Source organism: Magallana gigas, chromosome 7, assembly GCF_963853765.1.
Source record: "Magallana gigas chromosome 7, xbMagGiga1.1, whole genome shotgun sequence".
Classification (NCBI taxonomy): Eukaryota; Metazoa; Mollusca; class Bivalvia; order Ostreida; family Ostreidae; genus Magallana; species Magallana gigas.
Window position 1 is genome coordinate 39091205 of NC_088859.1, and position 27797 is coordinate 39119001.

Here is a 27797-nt window from a genome sequence, read left to right on the forward strand (position 1 = left end):
TTGAACTAAAGAACATCCAAAGGAGTCTGAATACATAAACATATGTAGAATAAGACGGTAGTTTGTGTTTTTACAATGAAACCATGTTTACTTATTAATATGTGATAAGAAATGATTGTTGTCACCTGAAGCCGTCGAACTGAGCTGTACAATTTTGCCTCCAGGGCATACAGTATCTCATCATAGCAGGAAGTTTACCCAACAAACTCTCTGGGTATGAGACACCTGATCGTTAAAGTCAGGCACAGCAAGTGCCCATTATCTGTGTAGAGAGAATTCTTTTATACAAACTGAATTTTGTTCTAGTTGTCACGATAGAAATGGATTTATGATATTGCGGAAATCGTAAGTACGATTTGTTAATTTGATTGTTTAATTACAGTATTTGAATTCTTTTGATAAATCTGAATCTGTTGATAAATCTGGCTCAGTAAAACATTATGAACAAGTAGCCAATAGCAGCAGAAGGTGCCTTCTTTAAAAATAATAATTTAAAAAAAAACCAAACTGATATTGGTTTTCAAATTGAGAAATTATATAAAGTATCAATCTACAAAAAGTTAGTTCATAGTTCTGATTTTGAGTTTGATTTAGTTTTATTGTTATTTTAAATTTCAGCTGTGAATCAGTACTTACTTTCCCAAGGACATGGGATTCTGGAAAGAGTTGGGTTTGCTATTATGGAAAAATTATACCCTAAGAAAAAGGCAAAAGGTAAATGTTTTTCAAATTTCCATTTATTTTAGGAAAACTAATGATTTAGTATGTGTTTTAATGAGTACGTTCAGGGTGTATTTAATAAACCACTATAGTGGAATAGTCAATGAAACAGAATTAGATTTTATTTCCAATCAGGGCCAGTTCAAGTTTTATTAAACGTACTTCAATATGATAATTCTACATAACAAGACATCGCATTGGTTCTACACAGTCACCTGTTAGGGCAATAAAGCTTCATGTTTTCCTGTCATTGTCATATTTTTCATCTTATCTCACCCCTTCAAACTAACATCCATGAAAAATTCTGAGGATGAGCATATGATGTGATTAATTGATTAATTCTTCTAAAAAATTGTTTTAATCATTTTTGGTTTTTTCTTGGGGGAATAAATCTTCATATTTTCCTCACAATCATGCAATAAATGTATAATGGCAATACACAGGTGTAAAAATATTCTATTCTTTAATTTTGAATATACTTATAAAGTAATAATTAAAGTATGGATTTGGTATTATATGATGTTCATTCATTACTGTATGAATCATTAACCAGTCATGACACAGGTGAGGGTCTGGGTAGGTGGGACTTTGTTGTGTAAGTATTGCTATACTTATGTACACCTGTTGCTTACATATGTGTACCAGCTAGTATATTTTGGTACAGACCCCGACTACCGTATATTTGTTGATGTCATTCACTTTATGTTGATGTAATGTAAAAGATATCAGGGATAATTAAGCAGCATACCTGAACTACATGTAATAAACGCATATTTACCGTATATAGGGTTATTTTGCTGTTATTTTTACCATTCTTCTACAGTATGTTATTTAAAAAATGTTTATACCAATGTAATAATTGGTAAAAACATTGAAAAATGAAAAGAATTTGATATCCTGATTTATTTAAACCCCACAAATTCAATTGACTTACATTTCATAGTGAACTTTCAGTCTGATATAACCCAGTTGTCTGGAGTCAGTTGAAGTGTTCAGCTCTTCCAAGAAAACCCTTGATTTAAAAAAGCCTCAGACTGCTAACTTTAAAATCTACAGAAATTGTTGTTAGTTCTGTTTTATAAGGTTATATGAAAATTCATTGCTCTCTGCGCATTCATAAAATTTCATAACAGATATGATTTTTCAAATCAAGTTATAATCAAAATGCAAGCTACCAGATTTCAGTTTACCTTTAATTTAGTGTAAAATTAGGGAGAAACATATTTACTGCTAAACATGATTACTGTATAATGGATTTACAGTCACTATAAATCGATATATGGTTGTACCACAAAACAGGACTGGTGTGTTTTACTAACATTTTGTGATTTTTGGTTGCAGTTCCGCCTGTTGGCTGAGATAGTGACTCCCACCATTTTGTTGTTAGTGCTAGTGTTGGTCAGAACTCGACCGGATTTACAGGAGTATAACCATGAATGTAAGTCACGCATCAGCTCACACAGGAGTCAGTTCTGTTGTTGATATCTTCTCAAAGCATTTTTAAGAGATACCTCTATCCAACCTCTATACATTTAACTAAATGTAGTATGAGAAATTGTTTTGATCATTTGGAAAAAAGATTTAATCACTTGGAAAAAAGTTTTAATTTCTTGGGAAAAAATTTTGATCATTTGGAAAAAAGTTAAATACGTATGCATATGCATTTTTTATTTTGTGCATGAAAATAACTTTCTGAAACAATTCACATTATATTTCTCCAGGAATACCACATTAACACTAATCAAGAGAGATATCAATATTTCAGCCTATGGGATATTTCCAATTTCCTTTCATTGCTTACCATAATATCTAGGGCTATCTCTATTTTAAATACTTTCTACAATCTTGACTTACTGGTATTTTTGTGTGCATGCTCCTAGGTCATTTTGATGGGAAAGCCATGCCCAGTGCAGGAGTGCTGCCCTTTCTACAGTCCTTCTTCTGTACCTTCAATAACACCTGCCATGCCACATCTACACAGGATGAAAAACCAGGCAGTGTGGGCAACTTTGATAATTCAATGTAAGAACTACAGTGTTCTTTAATTTGTGCTATGTTGACAAAGCCAGTATCTTAGATAAAAGTTTTTGTTTTTATGACTAACAGATGTTTTCAATTATTAAAATGTGTGTTTATGTACTTGTAAATAATGTAGACCTACATAAGATAAAGAAAAGCAACTTCTTTGTCTTGATTTTTGATCGTTGGTAATATATACACTTTGTACAGTAAAACATGTTTATTTTAATGTTTAAAGACTGAGGAAATGAAACTCCATATAATACTTTTTTCTGTTTACAACAGACTTACAAATTTGGTTTTTGACATCGAGGAAATTCTGAACAGCAACATAGACCGTGAGCTGATTGGTGATTTACTAGAAGACTGGGAGATAATCACTCAGATAATGACCAAGATCAACAGTGGCACCACAACAGGTAGGCAGGGTAACAGTTCCTATCTCCTACATAGGAAGTGGTATTAGTACAGGTACACCGATAGTAAGTGTTACAGTACTGTTCATAGTCCTACATAAGTAATGGCAGGTAGGCAGTGTTATACACTGTATATATCGTAGTCCTACATGCGAAGTGGTTGTAGGCGATGTTACATATCATAGTCCTACATCAGTAACGACAGGTAGGCAGTGTTATAAATCATAGGCCTACATAGATAGTGGCACCACCCACAACAGGTAGGCAGTGTTATAGATAATAGTCCTACATAAGTACTGGTAATCACAAGTAGGCAGTGTTATAAATCATAGTCCTACATAGGTAGTGGCACCACCCACAACAGGTAGGCAGTGTTATAGATAATAGTTCTACATAAGTACTGGTAATCACAAGTAGGCAGTGTTGTAAATCATAGTCCTACATAGGTAGTGGCACCACTCACTACAAGACGGCAGTGTTATAGATAATAGTTCTACATAAGTACTGGTAATCACAAGTAGGCAGTGTTATAAATCATAGTCCTACATAGGTAGTGGCACCGTTTGCAACAGGTTGGCAATGTTACAATTCAGAACTGTTCACCACAGTTGTTAGGCAGTGTTACAGATCATGGCCCTGTATAGACTTATGCATTGGGAATTTAGATAAACAATGTACAGTATGCATGTTAGAGTGTAACAAGTTAGAAGAAAGAATTACAAATGTCTCCTTAATATCTGAAATATGCAAGAATAAGTTTCAATTTTTAAAAGATTACGTAATTAGAGTTCCCATGGGAGAAATATGTGATTTGTGAGTTGATGTATATCGTAAGCATTCATATAACTTATTTTGAATATTAATCATGTTAAGCAATAAATTTTATTTCTAAAAGACACTTGTTTAATGATTATTGTATGAATTTAACCAGTGCTACATATGGTTATCTTTTACAGGGGCAATACGGATTGGAACCATTTTGGGAAATCCTCAAAACATCAGTGATGTTGTCAAAGCCCAAAAAATCAATCTGTCTATAGATGTTCTAATTAATGTCATGAACGCAACTCTGGACTTCAACAAGGTAATCTACTAATATTTTTTTATTGTTCTTAATCAAGTGCGTCTGAAAACTTATGTATAAAAAAGCTGTTTTTGTTTTTCAGCTGAACAAACCAAGTCTGAATAAGATATTCAAGGACTTTGACACCTGTCCTGATTCCAATCATGGCCAGCCAGCCGCCATGGAAATCTGGCAGCGCATCTGTGACACAGGAAGTGTACTGTATGCCATAGACTTCCACAGCGACGAGGCTCTGAAACAGAGTAAAAAGGAGCTGTGTGCCCTCGACAATGCTGACCTTGAACACATGTATCAAGCATTCAGGGCCCAGTTTAGCATTCAGAGATTCTTCATTCAGGTAGGAAGGTTATTTAAGATGGAAATACATGATCATTTATGTAAATGTTTTAAAATGTAATATTGCATGTTTATCATGTTTGCATTTTGTTTATCATAACATTTGGTTTTATCTTCTGTTTTTTAGATGTTTAAATTCATATTTTTAAACACCAAAAAAATTCCCAACATTCAAGACATCTACAAGAGATTTAAAAAATTGATTAGTGATGTGAGTATTAATTAAAAAACATACAAATGATTTGACATTAATATCCAAATGTGCTTTGTCAATTTGATTGAGGTTTACCAGAATATTCATATTGCAAAATTTTTTTAAACTTGCAGTTAACATCCCTGAAGGAATTGGATTTGAAGAAAATGGAGAAATTTTTCAGAGATATGAATAAAAAGAAAATCAATTCTACTCTGATTGTCCAGAATCTTGGGGACTTTGTTTGTGGTGCTAACTCTTTTTTACGGATGCAAAGCAAACGCTCTGAGGATCTCTTTGAGAGGTTTCGATCTCATGGTCGGTTGTCAAGAGGAGATTCAAACTCGAACACGGCAACTAATGACTATGGTCCTGATCGTAAGTAATTCATGTAGTACCAGTAATAAATATATTCATACACTATACATGTACATGCATTTTGTGCAGTAACATGTACTGATACTAGACAGAATGTTTCATCTTGGTAAATGACTATAAAAACTGATAAAATTCAATTTTTTTTTGACATTATTTTTATTTCCATGTGTTTTGAAGTATGAAATATTCCAGACATCTTCCCAGGTAATCTTGGTTGTGAGTATTGGTATTCATAAGATTTTATAATATTTTAAATGTTAATTATTTTGAATGTCGATCCTTGTAGGTCCTCTATGTCGTGACCTGGTGAATTTCCTTAATGAAGACGTCCAGACACAAATTCTGTGGAAGAACCTCAGACCTGTTGTACTTGGAAAGATCACATATGCCCCTGATATACCTTCTGTCAGAAAAATCATTGAAAAGGTAGATCGAGGCTCTGAAATCCAGTTACAATATAAACACTAATAATGATGATAACTTTTCCATTATGATACATATGTTTTCATTTCTTTTAGGCAAATCAGACCTTCTCTGATTTTGCAAGAGCTGTGCAACTGGCCAAGGATTGGGAAGGATATATAGAATCTGTACAGAAGCACTTTGCAGGGAGTCCAACTTATGATATTCTTAGAGTGAGTAATGAATTCTTTTGATAGGTGCTGTGATAGACCAAAACATTATGTACCGGTAATATGTGAGAGTTTGGGGCACAACGTTATTCATTTTATTTGTGAAAATAAGATTTTCAGCAAAATGTTAAAAATTTTTACTTCAGAGGTTTTCAGGGTCATGTCTTTGTGATTTGGTGGAGAATATCACAATGACAGCATTTGGTAAAACAAAGACTGTAGGAATATGCCGATTCATGAAGACGCTTCTGAATGGGAACCCAGACATTGGCAGCTATAACTGGAGGGACATCATAAAGTTCACAAAATCCTTGGCTAGGGTTATAGCAGACTATGGAGAGGTAATGGGGAAGAACATTGTTCTATAATTTGATTAATTCACATAAATGAAACAGATGGTGCTTAATATTATCATTGTTACTTACCAGATGAGTTTGAATTTGCATTAAAAAAAGGAAATTGATATTTGTTGGATAACAAAAACTAGGAAATTTGATTTTACCTCAGTTTTATTGGCGTCAGCTTACTTGTGACACTTTTTAATGTTGGTTTTTGCAGTGTATGATTTTTGACAAGTTTGTTGGATTTGCCACAGAGGAGGAAATGCTGGCAGAGAGTACAAAGATGGTGGAAAATAACACTCTGTGGGGAGGTAAGAGTTGAAGCTGACAGATTGTAGATTAAACACAACTTTAAGTTACCAAAACTGGAATTCTGGAATTAGGTGTGAAATATCTGATTTTAGTGCATATTAATTTGGTTCATGTTCTGCAGTTTGGCTTTTTTTTTTTACTGTAGCTCTGGTGTTTGACATTAGTAATGAGACTCACAAGTACTCATTGCCTTCCCATGTCTCCTACAAGATCAGAATGGATGCAGACAGAGTGGAAACAACGGATAGAGTACTAGACCAGTAAGTGAACCAGTTTCTATTCTACTCATCACTTTTACAAGATATATTGTTATGATATCAGTAGAGTTTAGGTGTGACATTGTGTGTGTATAAGAAAATGGTCTTTTTAATGTATGTTTGTGGTAAGAGAGAATGAATGACATCAACCCTTTTTACTCCCAGAGTGTACAAGCCAGGTCCAAGGCGAACCCCAGGGAAGGAGACTAAGTTCCTGTCTTATGGCTTTGCCTATCTCCAGGACATGGTGGAGCACTCCATCATAAAGCTACAGACAGGGTCAGACAAGGATGTGGGGGTAATGGTGGAGCAGTTTCCTTATCCATGCTATATTAGGGACTCGTAAGTCATTCCCAGCCCTTTAAAATAATTAGCCAGAGTTTTAAATCTTGATATTTTATTGTTTATCTTATCTTTATACCTATGTATAGTAGCTTGTCATTCAGACTTTTGATTTTAGGTTCACATACGCCATTGAGATTGTTCTTCCTCTTCTCTTGGTCCTTGCCTGGATTTTACCTGTTGCAATGCTGTGTAAAAATATTGTATATGAGAAGGAGAAGAGGTTAAAGGAAGTGATGAGGATGATGGGATTGGGTAATGGTGTCCACTGGCTGGCCTGGTTCATCAATGCGTTTGTTGTCATGATGTTTACAATGGGACTTCTAGTTGTTTTATTGACAGTAAGAAACAAATCTTATACCAGTAGTTTCTTACATGCCTATTGCACTATTGTCTTAATTAGTAGAAACATTTGTTTGTTAATTCTCACACATATATTTTTCAGTATGGTAAAGTCATCCAGTACACAGACCCCACAGTTTTGCTGTTCTTCTTCAGTACCTTTGCTTTGGCTACCATCATGCAGTGCTTTTTCTTCAGTGTGCTTTTCCATCAGGCCAATCTAGCAGCTTGCAGCGCTGGCTTTCTCTACTTTACCCTGTATATTCCATATGTGTTAGCAAAGCGCTGGCAGGAGTTTTTACATCTCTCAGAAAAAATGGCCATCGTAAGTTTTTCTTAAAGTTAATCTATTGGGGATTTTTTTGTATTCACTTATTTATATCAAATTTACTTATTGCTTTTTGTCAAACCATTGTATATCATTCAAAAAGGAGACATCTTTTTTTAAAGGATTTATTATATATTTCTGTAATTATTTGAAAAGCATGTCTCTAATATTTTGCTTGTTCTCTTTTCTACCAGTGCTTATCCTCCAGCATTGCCTTTGGGTTTGGCTGCTTTAAGATTGCTCAGTTTGAGCAGCAGGCAGTTGGAGTACAATGGCACAACATCTGGGACAGCCCCATGACAGGGGATGATTTCTCCATGATGCACATTATCATCATGATGTTTGTTGATGCTATCCTCTATGGCCTCCTCACATGGTACATCGAGGCAGTGTTCCCAGGGCAGTATGGAACTCCCAGGCCTTGGTACTTCTTCGTTTTGAAGTCATACTGGTGTGGGAATAAAATAAATGCAGGAAACTTAGAGGAAGGCCTCTCTCCATATTTTGATCCTGAAGGTGACCTTTCTTACCACATATATTGTAGTACATAAGCAATCTATTTTGATTTAATATAAATCTGATTTGTTCAAGGTTTATTTTATGTTTAAAAATTCAGAAGAAGGGGATAAAACTGACTTTGCTGTGAGCATGAATTTGTTATAAGAGAGTTTGCCATAACCATATTTTACTCTGTACAAGACCATTGATGAAGTTGAAATACCGGTGGAAGTAAATGAGACCAATTTTTGGTTTTGTTTCTTGAGCAGGCAAGCCAGTGGAGGATGAGCCACAAGACAGGACTTTAGGTGTGGCCATCAGAGATCTGAAGAAGGTGTACAGTGAGGGAAACAAGGTGGCGGTCAATGGACTGAGTCTGAACTTCTATGAGGGACAAATCACCTCCTTCCTTGGGCACAATGGAGCAGGAAAAACCACCACCATGTATGTACAGCAAACAGATTCTGAAGAACCTGACTCTCTTTGATAGAACCCATAATTTTATTGTCTTAGAGTTATGATATAAGTGAGGGTTTATCAAAGTTGATCAGAATGGATTCAACCTATAATATTGGTCCAAAGTAAAGTAGATTAGACCTTACTGGTAATTTATGTAGCATCTGTTGAATGATACTTTACAACGTTAAACTTTAATGCTAGAATTTACACGTGCTTAGTAACTTCTTTGCTTCTGTCCTTTTGCTTATTTCAGTCAAGGTCTATCTTTCAGTTATTTTATCTAGTCTATCTTTTTGTTCTCTTGTTTAGGTCCATCTTGACAGGAATGTTCCCTCCAACAGATGGCACAGCATATATTTATGGAAAAGACATCAGAAAAAACATGGATGAAATTCGACAGAGTTTGGGAGTGTGCCCACAACATGACCTCCTGTTTCAGTTGTAAGTTTAGAATAGCCTTAATGATAAAACTGTAAATTAAATGAATTTGACATCATAATTTTCAGCTTTGTAGATGCCTTTATAAGTTATGAGTGTTTGATTTACCATTAAGAATTATTCATCAGCAGAATTAGAATTGCTATGAAAATTCTGTTAATTTTGGTCAGTTGCTAATAGTTATAACAAAATGATGTAGTATGCTGTCAGTTTATGTAATTTTAGGAGATTTGAAATATCAATCATAGTAAACAGACTATGATATTTATTTCTAGAACAGAATTGATTTTGTAGTTGCATCAATGATAAAGAGAAATGAATCAGAAGAACAGTGACCCACATGGTTTGTTGTTTTATTTACAGTATGACTGTGACGGAGCACCTCTGGTTTTATTCACAGCTGAAAGGATTAAGCCTTCAGGAGACTACCAATGAAATAAACCCGATGATCAGTGACATTGGACTGGGACATAGGAAGCATGCCTTTCCTCACATGCTCTCAGGTATGGTATGTTACTGATTTGTTATGGATAGCAGCACAAAATTCTTTTTGATATGATACTGAGAATGGGGAATACACAAACAAATATCCATTCATATACTAACTGACTGTCATATCATTTTTAGAGAAACATATTTGTGTCCAAAAAGTAATACCTACAGTGTTTTCATAATGGATTTGCATACCAGTAGTTAAGAACTAATGTTTTAATTTCTTAATAGCTGATACATGTTTCTTGATTAATAGGTGGAATGAAGAGGAAGCTGTCTGTTGCGATCGCCTTTGTAGGACATGTGAAGACTGTGATCCTGGATGAGCCAACAGCTGGAGTAGATCCATACTCCAGGAGATCCATCTGGGAGTTACTGCTCAAGTACAAAGAGGGTAAGATGCTGTTTCATAAGCCAGACATACTTCTCTTAACCTTGAGTCACAAATCTAATGCATGAAGTGATAGGTAAATATATTTTTAGAATTAGATCATCAGAGGTCTTGGTACAATTCTGTAATGTACATAAAATTCACAGATACATTTTTTCTGGTTTGCAAATGCTTTTTTGCAATCTGAGAGTATAATACATATACATGTAGTTGGATTTGTTGTTTGTAGGAAGAACCATTATTTTATCCACACACCACATGGATGAAGCTGATGTTCTGGGAGACAGGATAGCCATCATCTCACAGGGAAAGCTCTGTTGCTGTGGCTCCAGCCTCTTTCTGAAATCCCAATATGGAAATGGTTACTATCTCACAATAGTAAGGAATCTCAATGAGGAGCAGACAAAAGACAAGGGAGATAAATCTGCATCTGGACAGACCAGTCCTTCTCTTGGGAAGAAAAGCCCAGTTCCTGCTCCCAGGAGGAAAGCCAATCATAAGCTGGTCAGACATTCTGCTGAATTTCCGAGTTTATATAAACTGGAGATGTTTAGAGTGCATTTTTTTATTTAACCCTTATAAATACAAAATGTTATGTAACCCTTGTAAATACAAAATAAAAACATGTTTTTTATAAATTTTAAATGAATTAAAAACATGATATTGCAGGTAGATGAAACGGAGCCCATTCATCATAGCATATCTTGTGTGGAGAAGCTGAAGAAAGAAGAAATCATCTGTCATTCAGAGTGTAATTCAGGAAAATCAGAACCCTCAGTTGTAACAGGTTTGTTGTTTAGAACGTAAGGGATATAACTCTGTCATTACTTTTTCCATGACACTCATGAAATGAAACTTTAAGGAGTAATATGTTACTTTAATAACATATATGGGACATTCCTGGTACACTGTTGATATAACATGTTTGCAAGAGTATCAAGTAGATACATATATCACTGATGTACACACAACTTTTTAGATGAAATTATACCCCTTCACAAATTATGGAAAATCCAACATTTATTAATAATTCAAGATTGCCCCCTAGCCTATATACATGTACATGTAGGTGTTGTTAAGGGCTGCTGATTGTCACAAATATTTTATAAGGAAGCTTTATGTAATTGTTAATTTTTTTCTTAATTTGATTTTGATTCAGAGGAATTCCTTCAGTTTACAAGGAAGCGGTTGCAAGCATTTGTTAGAAAGTTTGTGAAGAAGGCCAAGTTTATTGAGGATAATTCGACAGAGGTGAGCTTCCTCTTACCTGAGGCCAGCGCCCACAATGGAGACTTCGAGGACCTTTTCATGGAACTGGAGAGATCCAGGAAGAAGCTCGGAATCTCCAGCTTTGGTGTATCGGATACCAGTCTAGAAGAGGTAGGTTGAACCAAGAAGTACCTTTTCTTTACTTTAAAAAAAATTGTAATATCACTATTTTTATTTTTATTCAATTCTAGAACATGTTCATTTATAATACCACAACTTTTTTCTGAAATACTTGAATCTACTATAGGATAAATTTAACATTAAAGTAAATCATGTATTTGTAGGTGTTTTTGAGAGTAGCCGAACAAGATGGGGAGAAACAATCAGATGAAGTGAAAAGAAACAAACTTGAGGAAAACACAGACAGTAAGTAATCTCATTGTTGTTTCTTTTGTTTTATACATTTAAGATGTCAATGTGAAAAATATCCTTCAATTTCATTGAAAAGTCACTTTATAAAAAAAATTCATATCAATAAAACAGTCCTTGGTACAGGTAGACCTAGGTATCCCAGAAACCATTGATATTTCAAAGTGACTCTTGAAACCATGTTTATAAAAAAACATTTTGCATATTAACTTTGAGATTTTGAATCCTCAAATTATTTTCTTTGTCCTGTTGATTTTGAGATGACAATGTTTGACTGCACATTTTTTTAGCAATATTTTCTGTATTGTTCCTGACATGGTATATAACGCTGTGATGATTTACCAAATCCGTGCATTGACATCACTCTGTAATATTTCAGGGGGGCGTGTCCCGAGGCCTGTCACTAACCTCAGTTTCCGACATAACAGGAAGGCGTCTTACCTGAGGTCCCAGTCTGTGGAGGAGAGAAATGAAACCCTTAATCTGGAGGAGAGCAGTGCTGGTAGGTGTACAACTCTGAACAATTTTTAAACTGCATGACTAATAAAAAGTACTTCTATTTCATTTATCTTAGATAAGATAAATTTACAGCTATGATTTCAAAAGAGAATCTCAAATTCTAATTGATTATTCTTTAAAATATTGGTGTATTTATCATTTCAGATGGATTCAATCATGAGTTACAAGAAAAAATTAAAGGGAAAAAACTCTTGTTTATGCAGTTTTATGCTTTACTTATTAAAAGGTTTCATCATTTTAAGAGAAGCAAGAAGGGCTTTCTCTGTGAGGTAAGAAAGAGCTTCTTTTGAGAGCTGATACTCAGTTGGACTTGATCAGAAAATTGTTTTTGGTTGTCTTTCAACATTAATCTTACTGATTGATGTTGTTATGTTTATAGGTCGTGATGCCAGTGCTATTTATCTTGATATCCATGGTATTTGCCAAAATAGAATCGCCTTACTCCGAGCCCAAGCCTATGACCTTACACCCCTGGCATTTAACACCTAAGCAGTATGACCCACACTTGTCAATGTTTTACAGGTGAGGTTTGGCCACGGTTTGATTATATTCTTGTCAATTTGAAACTAACATTTTATGCATTTATTGACTTCACTAGTAATGTTTCTTTGTCAGCTTGGATGAAAATTCACATTTGGGAACAGATATGGTGACAATGCTAAAATCTGACTACGGGGTTGGGAATCGGTGTCTTAATCCAGAAATCTATACGTTACAGTAAGTTATTTAAATATAAGGGACTTTCCTTACTTTTATACATGTACATGTGTTTGCAGTGAAAATTACATTCATGAAAGCAGGGTAAGCAATCCTAATCAACCCTAACATTTACTTGTACTTTGCTTACCATATTTCCATTTCTGAGTGGCTATGTGTGAGAAAGTTAATGCTACAAATTTTGTTTCATATTATTATTCATATGTATATAAAGTTAAGAATTACTTCTTACATGTAAATAAATGGTATGTGTAATGCATATGTATTGGTCCAATTAGAATACATGTATATGTGCACATGTGACAGCCTCTATTTATGGTTGTTTCAAGGCTGGGTTTTCAATTTTGATTTTTGTTTAAAAAATATGATTATTACAGAGAGTATCAATGTCAACCCCAGTATTCAGCCATCTATATCTCTGATAACCATAGTAACCAGACTCTAGAGTGTTCCTGTAGTTCTGGGGTACAGCGCTGTCCAGAAGGTATGTCTAGATAGAGAGGCTCAAAAAAATAATCCAAGCAGGAGATTTGGTATCAAAATTGTTATCACTATGGTAGTATGTTTCTAGTAATTATGTAAATTATTATCAAAATAGTGTTTGAACTATAATATTACTTTAAAATTTTTTAGTCATAGACCCCTTCCCAATAACTGCTATAAATTGATACTCTATGCCGAAGTTTTAAGTAAATAATTAAAAGATGTAAATGAAACAATTGACGTTATGTCATATAGCACAAAACTATGTCATTTTGCCCTGCAAAAGATCAGTACTACAGTTACTGAAGTGGTTAATTAGATTAGAATATTTTTTAATATGTTTTGTATGTATCAGAAACTGAGGTGTTTAAACTATGATACACACATTAAGAGTTTGGTGTCAGAGTGATAGAATACCGTTATCTTATATTTTGTTTGGTGTGTAGGAGCAGAAGGTCCTGCTACTCCATTACAGATGCTGGCCACCACTGACTTCCTGTATGACCTCACCAACAGAAACATTTCTGATTGGCTACTGAAGACCCATGATCGATTCATTGGTAGAAGGTATTTGACATTGCTTGTTATTCATAGTATGTATTGTCAGAAAGCCAATACCAATCTAGCATACAATTTCCTTCAGAAAAAAGTGCACAAGCCAATTAGATAAAGCTTGAATGATAAATGAGTGCTAGAAAAGTTGAAAGGGAGGGCCCATGGTCAGTAAGCATATGCTAGACCGGCAGTGGGTTTCCGACAATGCAGAACATTTATCCTTAAAACAGATACACAGTTTTTTAGGGAACTGAAAACATGAGCAATTATTTTGATGGTACATTGTATACTTAGAAACAAAAAAAAACCCACTGGATTGTTTTTTTTCTCCAGATTTGGAGGGTTCTCATTTGGAGAGAAAACCAAACTTGCCAAACTGAATAACCAGAATGTTCAGGAACTTCTACAGAAATTCTCCCTGTTAAAAACTGATGATAAGTCCTTTGGAATTGACAATGATAAAATCTGGAGTAATGTGGCTCTTCTATTACACACCATGGCTACAGAGGATATTGTCAAGGTAATGGTTAATTCAGCACCATATGCATAGAATTTTACCACATTAATTACCTGCTTATTTATAAGCACCAGTACATATTTTTATTTTTATCACAAAAAACATAATTATACAACTGTTATCCTTGAATTTTTAATTGATTAAAATTGTTAATTTCATCTAAAAACCCAAACATCCACCAATTTTTTTAACCTATCTTACACCAGACTACATGTACATTGGGTTCACCTGGTTTGATTGTATTGAAGGTTTGGTACAACAACAAAGGCTACATTGCTGTGGTGTCCTACATGAACGTGGCCAACAACTTGATTCTGAGGAGTAAGCTCCCCCGCAGTAAGGACCCCAGTGAGTACGGCATCACTGTCATCAACCACCCACTGCAGCTGTCCAAACAACAGTCCCACCAGGAGTCCAAGTAAGTCCCCGGGGGAGGGGCAGGGTAACCTATCATAGACTATTGTTATACACACTGCTGTAAACAAACTTTAAGTAGGGATATCATTAGTTTGCAATTTACAATGTATTGACAGGCTTTCTAACACTCAATTTTGTGACTAAGCCTATTTTAAAATCTAAAAGAAATTTAAGAGATACATTCATGTAATACATGTACATGTACAAGTATACCAAAAAAAACCTTAATATTTCCTGATAGATATATCCATGATTACAAATTTTCAGCTAACTGTGCAATTTTTCTTGAACCTGAATTATAATAATTGGTTTTCAATATTTTGAATTACACCTGTTAGTTGTGTTTATAAAATGATGTCACATATTTCACAAGTGGAATACTGTGTGTTTGTCAGCAAGGTCATGCAGTCTCCTCTTGTTTCAGGTTTAACAGTAAGGCTGACGTGTTGGTTGCTACTTGTGTTATTTTTGCCATGTCCTTTATTCCGGCCAGTTTTGTGATGATTTTGATTGAGGAGAGGATCTCAAGCTCCAAACACCTGCAGTTTGTGAGTGGTGTCAACCCCACTGTGTACTGGTCAACCAACTTCCTATGGGACATGGTAGGCAGTCTTCTTCATCTAAATCAAATCCTTACATCATCAATTACATGAATAGAAAAACGTAGCAAAAAAATACCAGTGTGATATGTTTCAAATTCAATTCTTATTGCATGAATTTGATTCAAATCGAGAGTCATGGCCAGTCTCACATATTCTAAGTGATCCTTGGCCAACTCTGTCAGCTTTTATTCCTTCCAAGAATAATATATGCACTATTTAGATTATCTCATTTACACTTTCATGGTGGAAATTTGATGGTATGAATATAAACAATAATTAGCCAATGGTCTATAAGTTTACCCAATGCTGGCTGTTAGTCTATCATGAAAAACTCAAAAACTCCTTTTTTGACAGAGTTAGTTAAGACAGACTTTCGTTTGGTCATTGAATCAATAATTCTCTTGAAAAATTTGAAGATTTCGTACTTCTATAAATGTGTGACTGTTGCAGCTGAACTATTCCATCTCCTGTGTACTGTGTATCTGCATTTTCCTGGGATTCCAGGTGGAGGCCTATGTGAGCCCCACCAACATTCCGTGCCTCATTCTTCTCCTCATTCTGTTTGGGTAAGAACACATTTTAGATTATCAAACTATTTGTTGGAATATTCATTGATACTCCATACAGAATCAAGAAATGAAGCCAAGTTTATGTTTAAGCAAGATTTATGGTTATATCAGATTTGACAGTGTTTAATACATTGTAAATTTAGATGAAATTAAGAACAAATTGAAGTGAAGATTATCAAATAAACTTTCCTCTGAAAGTTTGGAGTACTAAGGCTTCCACTTGTTTTTCAGGTATGCCCTGATTCCTATGATGTATCCGTTTTCCCGCCTCTTTAATGTGGCCAGCACAGCCATGGTGACCTTGAAGTCTATAAATATCTTCATAGGGACCACCTCCACACTGTCCACCTTTATACTGGAACTCCTGGCCGAGGAGGATCAGGTGTGTTATATTGTCTGAACTTCTGTAACATGTTACTTTAGTTTGAATAAAATTGAAAATGTAATTAATTTCATTATTCCAACTTGGAAAGCTAGAAGAAGAAACTAGCTTGTGGCAATATGTTTGGTATTGCAATAAGGAGGTTATGAATTTTTCAAGTATCAGAACATTTGAATGTGCATATACGTTTTGTAATGTACACACATTTTCCTTTCCCATTTCAAGAAGAACATCTGAAACTTTTCTTTGTAATACTACCGAATCATCAAGAAGATTATTTTAAAAGTAGCCCAACTTCTGAAAAAAGGGCAAATAAAGAGTGTAGATTCTTATGACTTGTAAATGAATTATCGTGTATGTTACAGCAACTCCAGTACATTAACGATCTCCTGAAGAATGTGATGTTGATCTTCCCCCAGTACTGCCTTGGTCTGGGACTGATGGAGATGTCCCGCAACCAACTGTACAGTGACGCCTTCAAAAAGTTTGGTCAGTACTTTATTCACTTATATACCAACCTTTTTTATATATACTAGGAAGTTGTTTGCAAAGTTTTATTATGTAGATGAAAGATCTTAATGGATAAAGTTAGGAAATTTTGAATAATGGTAAGGCAGCAATAAGTATTCATGTACCGTATGTCTGTCATAAATGGTTGCTGAAATTATTTTGTTGCATTTTAATTTGTACAGATTTGAAGAACATAACCTCCCCACTGAAGTTTGATATGGTGGGAAAAAACATCTTGGCTTTGTTTCTGCAGGGAACCTTCTTCTTCTCTCTGAATCTCCTGATTGAATACAACTTCTTCATCAAACCAAGGTATGGAGGAAAAAAATTGCAAAAATAATTGTATTTACCGGTAATCAAACAAAAATTTCAAGGATATAATAATAATAATAATTCAATGTAAATGTCTTTTAAAACATCAAGAAGGATATTAATAATTAACCATTGCCAGTACTTATTAATAGACAGATCAACATCAAGGATTACCCCCATGAGAATGATGATGAGGATGTAGAAAAGGAGAGACAGCGGGTGTTGGAGGGAGGGTCAGCCGACGACATAGTCCGTGTGGAAAACATGACCAAGGTACACATAACACAGTTCTAGTCTTCAAATAGACATACATGTAAATAATTGCATTGGAAGTCAAAGACAGATTTGTAAATACATAAACTCGTACCTGATTCTAATTACCCAGAGCTCCATAGATAGGTGTGACAAAATACATATACATGTATATATTCTGTATGCAATTTTATGTGCACTTCGGCTGTCATATGAAGCCCCTTTAATAGATGCTTAATTTCATAACGTTCATCTTAACTGTAACTGACTACCACAGATTTATCAAATGGCTGAGAAGAAGTCCAAGCACACTGCTGTGGACAGACTGTGTGTGGGGATCCCTAAGGGTCAGTGCTTTGGATTGCTGGGGGTCAATGGTGCAGGGAAAACCACCACATTTAAAATGCTGACTGGGGATATCCCCATGTCAAGTGGAGCAGCCTACATCGCTGGTCACAGGTCAGTTCCTAATTCATCTCAATCTCAATAAAGAGATAATGGAGTCTTTGACATTCACCTCAGAATTTTTTTTTTTAGTACCAGTAATTCCTGCAGCAGTCATTTGTGGCCATTATGTTCTTTTTGCATAAGAATTTATTTTTGAAATCTTGCTGTATAATTTCATATGAAATGTAATTCACAGAGAGTCATTCTTTTATTCTATTTTTATTCTATTGCAATCACCATTACCTTTATTTTATAATGAAGTATTTGTACCGAAATTGATGATTTTTTCTTTAAATAATTTCAGCGTGATTGATGAGATTGATGTAGTGCGTGAGAGTGTGGGCTACTGTCCACAGTTTGATGCGTATGACCCTCTACTCACATCCAGAGAAGTCCTTGTGTTTTATGCCAGACTGAGAGGAATTCCAGAGAAAGATGTCAATAAGGTCAATATGAAATTTCCCTTATAGTTCTTGATATTTCTTCATGAATAATCTTAAGTAGATACATGTATAATTTTTTTTGGTTGTCCTTGTATCTTCTGAATTACCTGAGTTAGAGAACTATTTTTGCTTTTTAGCCCAAAGAATTGTTGCAAAAGCTGTGTGCAATATGAGGATACATTTGTCTTTAATATTAAATTGGCATAGCAAATTCTAGTTATGGATGCTAATGTGCTTTGTCTCTGCTACAGGTTGCTGATTGGGGAATCAAGAAACTGGGGCTGATTCCTTATGCAAACAAACTCTCTGGGGGCTACTCAGGTGGAAACAAGAGAAAGCTCTCAACAGCCATTGCTTTACTTGGAAATCCTAAAGTCATCTTTTTGGTTAGTTCTATAACAGTATCTGGTTTTGATACTATGTTTGTTGAGTGGTATTTTAAACATTTAAAGATTAGGACAGAGTTTTATTGTTTACACTATGTTTTCTATCGATATTCAGGATGAGCCTACCACTGGAATGGACCCAAAGGCCAGACGCTTCTTGTGGACCTGTATCAACAGTATAGTCAAAGATGGCCGCTCAATCATTATGACATCACACAGGTGTGTTTGGTTGGCTTAATTTTGGTCCCATTTGAAACAATCTCAGAAAATTGAACTTGAACCTCAGTGAATCAAGAGAAAATCAAACATACGAGACATGTATTTTAACCATCAGTCAAATGGCAATTTCATTTCTAAACCCAGGTAGTTAGAGCAATATTTACTGTTCTCTTTTAACATTAGGAATATACAAAACTAAGGGAAAAAATCATAATATATTCATTTTTTAAAGAATACAATTGCCTGAATTGGTATGTCATTGAAAACGAACAAAAAGAACATGGCTTAATTTTGTCATATTTTGTGTATAAATGGTTTCTGTTTATATTTGTTGTTTTATAAGGAGTGTGTATAGCTGTGTGGAAAAATATGCTGTGTATAGATTGCAAACCTAATGATCGCCTTTTTGTACTTTGACAGTATGGAGGAGTGTGAAGCTTTATGCGGCAGACTGGCTATCATGGTGAATGGCAAGTTCAGATGTATTGGTAGCATACAGCACCTCAAGAACAGGTTGGCACTTCTTTAATTTTTGTAACAGTATGAAATAAATAAAGACCTTCCAATGCGTACGAGCAATTTTTTCTGTATCACTTGTTTGAAAAATAACTTGGATGGTACCATTGATATGTTACAGATTTGGGGATGGATACACCATTTTGATACGAGTGTCAGGGAATAACCCTAACCTGGAGCCAGTAGAACAATACATCAACACTATGTTTCCAGGCAGTACCCTGAAGGAGAAGCACCACAACATGCTACAGTACCAGCTGGGGCCCACCATTAAACTATCCTACATATTCGGTCAGATCGAGTCTGTCCGCCATGAATTCTCTATAGAGGATTACTCTGTCTCACAAACCACACTTGATCAAGTAAGCATAAAGTTGTTTTTAAATCATTGTTTCCTGTTTGTTACTAATTACTAGTAAATCAGATCCTCTGATTCAGTCATTTAGATTGCTACAATGACCTTTGGTAGCAGATCAAAAGATATTTTGTAATCAGATTAGCATGTTTGCTAGGATATTTCCTAATCTTTCATATTTTCTCTTTCAGGTGTTCATTAATTTTGCAAAGAATCAGAGTGATATTCTCCCTGAGGAGGAAACTACTTCTGAATCAGCAAATTTACCAGCTTCAGATACCCATAGTATGTGATCATAATTTCGTTTTTCCTCAAGTTTAAGCTGCCATATCTCTCTTGACAACCGTAGGAAATTTAAAACATACCTATCACTATCTCTTTTCTCAATACCATAATGGTTTGTTTTTCCATCTTAGTAATATTTGCTGTATATGATGTTTCCTAATTGTGGAACATTTGTATATTAAGTGATTATTAATCCAAAATTGATACTACTGTCGTTCTCATTTTTAAGATGAAGGTGTACCATCAATAGAAAACAACACATTGTCAAATTTGAGAGTGAGCCAAACAGGAAGTACAATACACCTGATTGGAAGCGAGGTTGATGACCCAATTTATGTGAATACATCATTTGTGTCAGAATTGGAAGAAACTGATGTGTGATTTGTGATATTATCTGTGTTTTATGTGGCTTTAATGTGATATATTTATTTAAAAAGTTCATTAAACTACTATATTTATTACCAAATGTTTGTTTTTATATTTTAGAAAGAATTCATTTTTAATTCATTTTAAATGCTTGACTATGTTATGTTGACTTTTCTTGATAGATAATTTGCTAAAATTTTATAGATTGAGTCTGTTACTTGAAAAAATGTTGATAAAAAATGCTCAAACATAATTATTCTCTTAAAATATTTAGTGTACTTAATGTTTTATTTTATTTAAACATGTATGTATTAATGGATGTCCCCATTTTGAAACTTTAAAATTATATGTTTTAAATTGCAGAAAAGATAAAGATAACTTTAAAAAGTTTGAAAATAGGAGTTATCTCTTTACCTTTGCAAGGTGAATGTAGAGATTACAATTGATTTGAATTAAGTAAAAGAAAGGTATATAAACACACATGGCACTTGATCATTGTCTTTCTTCGATGTTGCAAAGACATCCCTGATTATGATGTAATGTTATGCAAGGTAACGCCCAGGGATGGGGTAATTGAAAGAAGTATTTGTAATTGAGTGTAATTATACCCCCGCTCCGAAGGAGAGGGGGTATACTGTTTTACCCTTGTGTGTCTGTCTGTCCGTCCGTCTGTCCGTCCCTCTGTCTGTCCGTCTGTCTGTCTGTCTGTCCGTCCGTAACAAAAATTTCTGTCGCATTTATCTCAGCAACTATTTATCGCAGATGCTTGAAATTTTAACACAGTGTTTGTTAAGGCATGCCATATCGTGGGATGTATTTTTGTACCAATCGGACGTCAACTTCCTGTTAAATGACGACTTTGCTTATTTTTTAACCAAAATTTTCAAACAAATTTTCGTCAAAGATTTCTCAGCAACTGTTTATCGCAGTTGCTTGAAATTTTTACACAGTATTTGTATAGGCATGTCATATCGTGGGATATATTTTTGTACCAATCAGACGTCAACTTCCTGTTAAATGACGACTTTGTTTATTTTTAGCAAAAATTTTCAAACAAATTTCCGTCAAAGATTTCTCAGCAACTGTTTATCGCAGATGCTTGAAATTTTTACACAGTATTTGTATAGACATGCCATATCGTGGGATATATTTTTGTACCAATCAGACGTCAACTTCTTGTCAAATGACGACTTTGTTTATTTTTTGCCAAAATTTTCAAACAAATTTCCGTCAAAGAATTCTCAGCAACTATTTATCGCAGATGCTTGAAATTTTTACACAGTATTTGTATAGGCATGCCATATCGTGGGATATATTTTTGTACCAATCAGACGTCAACTTCCTGTTAAATGACGACTTTGTTTATTTTTAGCAAAAATTTTCAAACAAATTTCCGTCAAAGATTTCTCAGCAACTGTTTATCGCAGATGCTTGAAATTTTTACACAGTATTTGTATAGGCATGCCATATTGTGGGATATATTTTTGTATCAATCGGATGTCAACTTCCTGTTAAATAATGACTTTGTTTTTTTTAGCCAAAATTTTCAACAAATTTTCGTCAAAGATTTCTCAGCAGCTATTTATCGCAGATGCTTGAAATTTTAACACACTATTTGTTTAGGCATGCCATATTGTGGGATATATTTCTGTACCAATCGGATGCCAGCTTTCTGTTAAATGTCGACTTTACTTATTTTGCATATTCACATCAGAGCGGGGGTATCACTAGTGAGCATTGGCTCACAGATATCTTGTTAATTACATTTTTCAAAGTATTTGGAAGTAATTTGTAATTGAGTGTACCTTCAATTACAAGTAATTGAATGTATTTAAATACATTCCAAAAAATATAATGTATTTTCAATTACTTTTCAATTACATTTCAATTACATTTCAGTTACTTTTTTCAAGTAAAAAGTTTAAAAAGGTGACATATTCAGTTCAGTTCTTCATTAGCTTTTAGCTGTAAACAATACATTTTATCAGTACAAATAAATGTAAACAATTATATGCATGTACAGAAATATTAGGTTAACAGGAGAATGACAGACAGAAAGAAGATGGGTGAATAAGGCGTGTAAACTGCCCATATCAGGATAGATAAAATACTATAAAATTAAAATATGAACAAATCTCATGAATTCTTTCTCAATTATTGAAAACAATGTATATTTACCACAACCTCGATCTATAACCCTTAAATATGTTAAATATTTGGAATAGGTTGATTTAAACTGGCGTATGCGTGTCAAAACCTCCAAATAGTGTCATTTTTAGAACTTCAATGCCTTTTCTTTGATAGAGTGGGTCTGGACTCCATATTTTTGTCATAGTCTATATGAGGTTTAAAGGAAATCAAACCGATTTCAATCAACAAAAACGTGGAGAGATGACCCACTATACTTTAAAAATTCATTTTTTATCCCAACAATTGAACGTTTTAGAGAAATACTACAAGTCCGTCAATTCGTGGTTGAAGTTGCATTTAGCATTTACCAATGATGTATGTTGTGACTGAAATGGCTCAGTGGTTAGAGCACCAGACATGAGGTAACAATATAGAGCTAGGGTTTTTAGGTTGTGTGTTCGATACCACCAAAACTTTAGAATTTATTTTTTTTTCTTATCGTTTGATAAAATATTCAAAACTGAATATAGTTAAAATCGTGCTTTTGTAAACTTGTAATATAACATCATCTAGTATATTTGGTTGGAAAAAAATTAATTTGAAATTGTTTTTTACTACAAAACCAAATGGGCATTTGCGCTATCTTGCTCCCCCCTCTTCTTTAATAATTATGTTTAGGTTGCATACCTGTTTTAAATGGGCTTGTGTTTATACACTATTTAAATGTCTCATTATGTTTGATGTGTTTATACAACACGACACTCTAGAAAAGGTCTAATTTGTTCAGGCCTGAAGCCCTCTCATACCCAAGAACAAATGTAGTATGGACTAAAAGTTTAGTATGAAAAGTCTTTTTAAAGCGCTAAGCATAGCTCAGCGCTTTATTGTCGTTAGACTTCTATTTCCGGTGCAAGGAATAACTGCCCTCTATGAGCAGAAATATACATCATTTAAACTGGTAAGAGGTATAGGGAACCAGTTATCTGGGTGACGGAAATGGCCGAGTAGATACGATTGGTTTGCGGGGCTTACGTACATCAGCACGGGATGCTACGCAGTGATGAAAAAATATAGTGCGTATTCAGAAGCTAAAATATAGAAAAATATAATCGATTCTTTGCAAGAAAATGTCAAAAACTGTGATAAATTACTGTTCAAAAGGTATAATTCGTGATTTTAACATATCTTTTTTCAGGCAAGTCTCCATATACAAGTCGTGTTCAGCTTTAATTCACATCATTTTCAGAAAGTAACATATATTTAAAGAAATCTGGCCTTCGATACTTTAAATTGATATTTATTAAACATAAACCAAAATTTCAATAAGGCTCATTTCCGCCTACGCTTGCACACAGTAAATTTTCTTAGAACCAAGCTAGGTTAGCGCTTTTCAGTACTTTCAGTACTTTGATTTTTTAAAAATTTAAACATATTTTATTGAGTAATCAAATGGATTAGGCAACAGGCAAAGCCTATATAAACCCTCTCCAAAATACAAAGTCAAGAAGTGGTGTTATAAAATAATCATAGAATATAGTATACAGTATGTAGTATAATTTACCAGTTTACAGAGTGATATGTTATTGATATATTTGTATACAAGACAAAGGATAATTGGATAATAAATAATAAGCTTGACTTTTGTCATATGATGATAAATTAACTTGTTGTTTTACATATACACAACTGTACATGAACACATTCATTCCTACATTTATAAACCCATCACCTCATTCATTCATACCGACAGACAGACATAGAATATTGGTGTCATGATCCAGCCCCCCCCCCCCCCCCCCCCCCCCCAAAAAAAATAATTCAAAAACGCTTAGAAGCTATAATATAACTATGAACATAAGAAACAATTTTAATTATGAAAAGTCTTGTTCAGAACCAAACATGAACTCATTGACACTGAATTTAGTACCCATTGTAAAGTTTATATATTATTTTAAAGCAAAATCTATAAATAATGATTAAAATGAACGCAAACCTTTAAAGACATTACCATAAAAAAGGTTTGCGTGTCTAAGGGCTGTTTCTACATGTATATATTCTTAAGATATTAAAAGTAATTGAAATGTATTTAATTACATTTGTCAAAGTATTTGAAAGTAATTAATTACATTTCAAAGTAATTGACCCCAACCCTGGTAACGCCTTTTAAAGATGTTTATCATTATTAGGGCCCTGCTCTGCGGGCGCCCTATAGTGATCTGTCTGTCCATCTTTCTGTCATTCTGTCCTTCCAAAATCGCTTGTCTGGAGCAAATCTTATCTCCCCTTGGTCCAATCTGGCTCATACTTCACCCACAAATTGCCTTTGAGTAAAAGGTATGCAGTGACCTTGAACCGTGTTTCTAGGTCTAAGATTGGATCTTAGCAGAATTATATTTAAATCCTTGTCCGGGGCATATCTTCTTTCCCATCAGTACAATTTGGCTTATACTTCACTAAGAGTGTCTATGGTTAAAGGATGTGCAGTGACCTTGAATGAAGTTTGTAGGTCAAGGTCATATCAGGCCACTATCCAAAAATTCTTTTTTTTCAGAGCATATATACTTTCAACTTAGCCCTATTTAGCTCAAACTTCACATAAACAGAGCCTTTGAGTAAATGGGATGCTGTGACCTTGAACCTATTCTCAAAGCCAGATGTGAAGGTCATAGCAGAATTATATGAAAAATCCTTGTCTGGAGCATATCTTCTCTTCCTTTGCACTAATCTGGCTCATACTTTACCTACATTGTGTCTTTGATCAAAGGGGATGTAGTGACATTGAATGATGTTTGTAGGTCAATTGTTAAGGTCATATCGATTCACACAATAGTCCTTTTTTAAGGGCATATATACACTCTCCACTTATCCGTATTTGGCAAATACTTCACTTAAACAGAGCTTTTGGGTTAATGGCGTGCAGTGATCTTGAACCAAGTCAATGTGAAGGTTATAGCGGAAAAGTGTATATAAGGGGTCATGAGATTGATTTAGCTGCTCTATGCCACCTGGAAAATTTCTAAGCAAGAGGTCAAGGTCAAACCAAATTTTCTTGAAAATCTTTTTATCCCATTGTCACCATCTCAATGTTGCATAGTTGAATTCCATGCGAATATAAGGGCCATGCTCAACATGTGCAATATTACCGTTATGATAGGAATAGTAAAACAGAAAAATTACTGAAAAACTATACACTGATTAATTTGCTGTCTGAACATGGTTTTTTTTTCATTGTTAAAAAATCTGAAGAAAGGCGTATCATTAACAAAGTATTTAAGTAAGAATTGTTCACAGGCACCTGGCGTTATATGTTTTCTCATAATTTAATATATATATATCTTCTTCCTATTAATTATTAAAATAAATAACATATATATGTATAGGAAAATTGACATACTTTTGACACGTAATAGTACATTGTAAAAAGAAAGAAAATGTAATTTTTTAGATTCCTAACACATCAACAAAATGGGCATTTATGCAACTATACTTTTGAGATTTCGATACGTCAGAAACAGGAGACTACTTCATTATTGTCATATTATAGATGCAGAGGGGAGGATTATATCGACTATACACGATGACTATCATTAATTTTTCTTGTTTTGATGAATGATATATTTTTTCACTGTTCAGTTTTGAAATAAACATAAGCAATCGTCAAAATCTGGTTCAAATGATATCATCTAAATTGAAAGAAAATTCCTTAATATATAGATTTTTTATTAATGCTTCAGAATAGTTATACCAGTACATAAATTACACGAAACGAGTGTCATGCATTACTTTTAGCAACAATGTATCTCCAAACTGCTGTCTATTCATTGGCAAATCCAGAGATTTGGTCGTAACTACTTTCTCTGGGACGTATGAATTTAAAAAAAATCATAATGCTTAATTAATGCGATTTTTCCTATCTCCATATTAAATACTATAATTGTTACGAAAGCCCATTGAGCTCATTTTCGTTGGTAAAAAAAAAAATCGCGAATGAACGCGAAACTTACGCGATATAACGCATTAGTTTCGCGAATAAACGCGAAACTTATGCGATAAAACGCGTTAGTTTCGCGAATAATCGCGAAACTTTTGCGGTATAACGCGTTACTTTCGTGAATAAACGCGAAACTTTCGCGAATTAACGTGAAACTATTATGTAAATAAAGTCATTTCATACAAGAACCCTTGAAGAACAAGAGCAAGAAAAGTGATTGAAAGCAAATACTTTTAGTTTTAAATAATGAAATTCTTATTATTCATTATTACTATATGATCCGTGTTCCGTTGATTTATGAGAAAAAATTATCATTTTTTTACATGTAGATATAAATAAATCTGAAAAAACTTCATTACATTTAAGTTGTTATATGTTCCAAGTTAGAGCATCATTTTTCATTTGTTCGCCGACCCTGTGTTCGAACAGACATTTATTATTATCTTTTTCTTATAGATTCAAAATAAATTTAACCGTCGGAAACCTTTGAAATCTTTTTTTTTTTTTATTTTACTTTCAAGAAACATATTAAGTAAATTCAATACAGTTTTTTAAATATTCTTTCATTCACGCATGCTCACTCTCTCACACAATTAATCTAATTGGTAGAGGCTGCTTAATTGGAAAAATAACCAAAGAATTAAACCAAAACAAAACAAAAACCGAAGAAGAAAAAAAAATACATAAGGTAAATATAAAAGAAGAAGAATATTAGAACAGATGAAAGCATTGAATTGGTAATTTATAAACAAAGTGTTAATTAAGACAAATAACATGACTATGATTGAATCATAGTGTCACAGATAGATAACCAGGGTTGCCAAGTATTGACAAATTTATGCATTTCAAAATTTTTACAAGCTATATATTTTTCAACCTTGTATTTGTTGAATAAATAAGATAAAAGACCAGAAAGGCATGGCAGTTTGCCTTTTTTTAAACAAGTAAACAAATATTTTTTCGAACATAGAATAATTAAATTAATAACTTTGTTGTTTTTAGACATTGGAAGTTCACCTAACAAAATATTAACTACATTAAAACCAAGTCTTAAGGAAGTAGTATGGTAAATATGCAAGCTTAGGTTGCTCCATATTGTGGATACTTTTTCACAGTTTATGAAGACATCCTGAATTGTCTTTACTTCATGTTTACAAAATGAGCAATAGTCAGAGGACACCACATTAATTTTCTTATGATTCACAGGT

At 34.0% G+C, this 27797-nt stretch overlaps 1 protein-coding gene across 2 annotated transcripts; it reads left to right on the plus strand.

Moving 5' to 3' along the window:
• Nucleotides 1–210: 210 nt before the first annotated feature.
• LOC105322394 (phospholipid-transporting ATPase ABCA1) lies at nucleotides 211–20568 on the plus strand. 2 transcript variants are annotated; one of them, XM_034455077.2, is made up of 48 exons: nucleotides 211–345; nucleotides 619–714; nucleotides 2062–2158; nucleotides 2601–2742; nucleotides 3025–3158; nucleotides 4112–4239; nucleotides 4322–4576; nucleotides 4703–4786; nucleotides 4903–5146; nucleotides 5433–5572; nucleotides 5665–5781; nucleotides 5925–6119; nucleotides 6337–6430; nucleotides 6577–6691; nucleotides 6854–7030; nucleotides 7149–7371; nucleotides 7476–7697; nucleotides 7895–8216; nucleotides 8468–8642; nucleotides 8967–9098; nucleotides 9459–9598; nucleotides 9844–9981; nucleotides 10208–10482; nucleotides 10648–10765; nucleotides 11138–11358; nucleotides 11532–11613; nucleotides 11996–12118; nucleotides 12280–12404; nucleotides 12515–12657; nucleotides 12751–12852; nucleotides 13230–13336; nucleotides 13782–13902; nucleotides 14224–14410; nucleotides 14656–14825; nucleotides 15249–15426; nucleotides 15877–15992; nucleotides 16227–16377; nucleotides 16743–16866; nucleotides 17070–17199; nucleotides 17352–17472; nucleotides 17729–17910; nucleotides 18203–18344; nucleotides 18593–18727; nucleotides 18843–18946; nucleotides 19367–19459; nucleotides 19584–19824; nucleotides 20009–20102; nucleotides 20332–20568. In XM_034455077.2, the coding sequence occupies exons 2-48, from the start codon at nucleotides 649–651 to the stop codon at nucleotides 20481–20483; spliced, it is 7077 nt and encodes a 2358-aa protein (XP_034310968.2). In that variant the 5' UTR covers nucleotides 211–345; nucleotides 619–648; the 3' UTR covers nucleotides 20484–20568. The 2 variants fall into 2 exon arrangements, with proteins under 2 accessions (XP_034310968.2, XP_065921762.1); XM_066065690.1 differs by having other exon boundaries at nucleotides 20338–20568.
• Nucleotides 20569–27797: the final 7229 nt, after the last annotated feature.

Coding starts and splice junctions, on each gene's coding strand:
- LOC105322394 (XM_034455077.2), top strand. CDS start 649: ATGGGATTCTGGAAAGAGTTGGGTTTGCTATTATGGAAAAATTATACC. Junction 4,787..4,902: donor TTAAAAAATTGATTAGTGAT/GTGAGTATTAAT, acceptor TTAAACTTGCAG/TTAACATCCCTGAAGGAATT. Junction 9,982..10,207: donor ACTGCTCAAGTACAAAGAGG/GTAAGATGCTGT, acceptor TGTTGTTTGTAG/GAAGAACCATTATTTTATCC.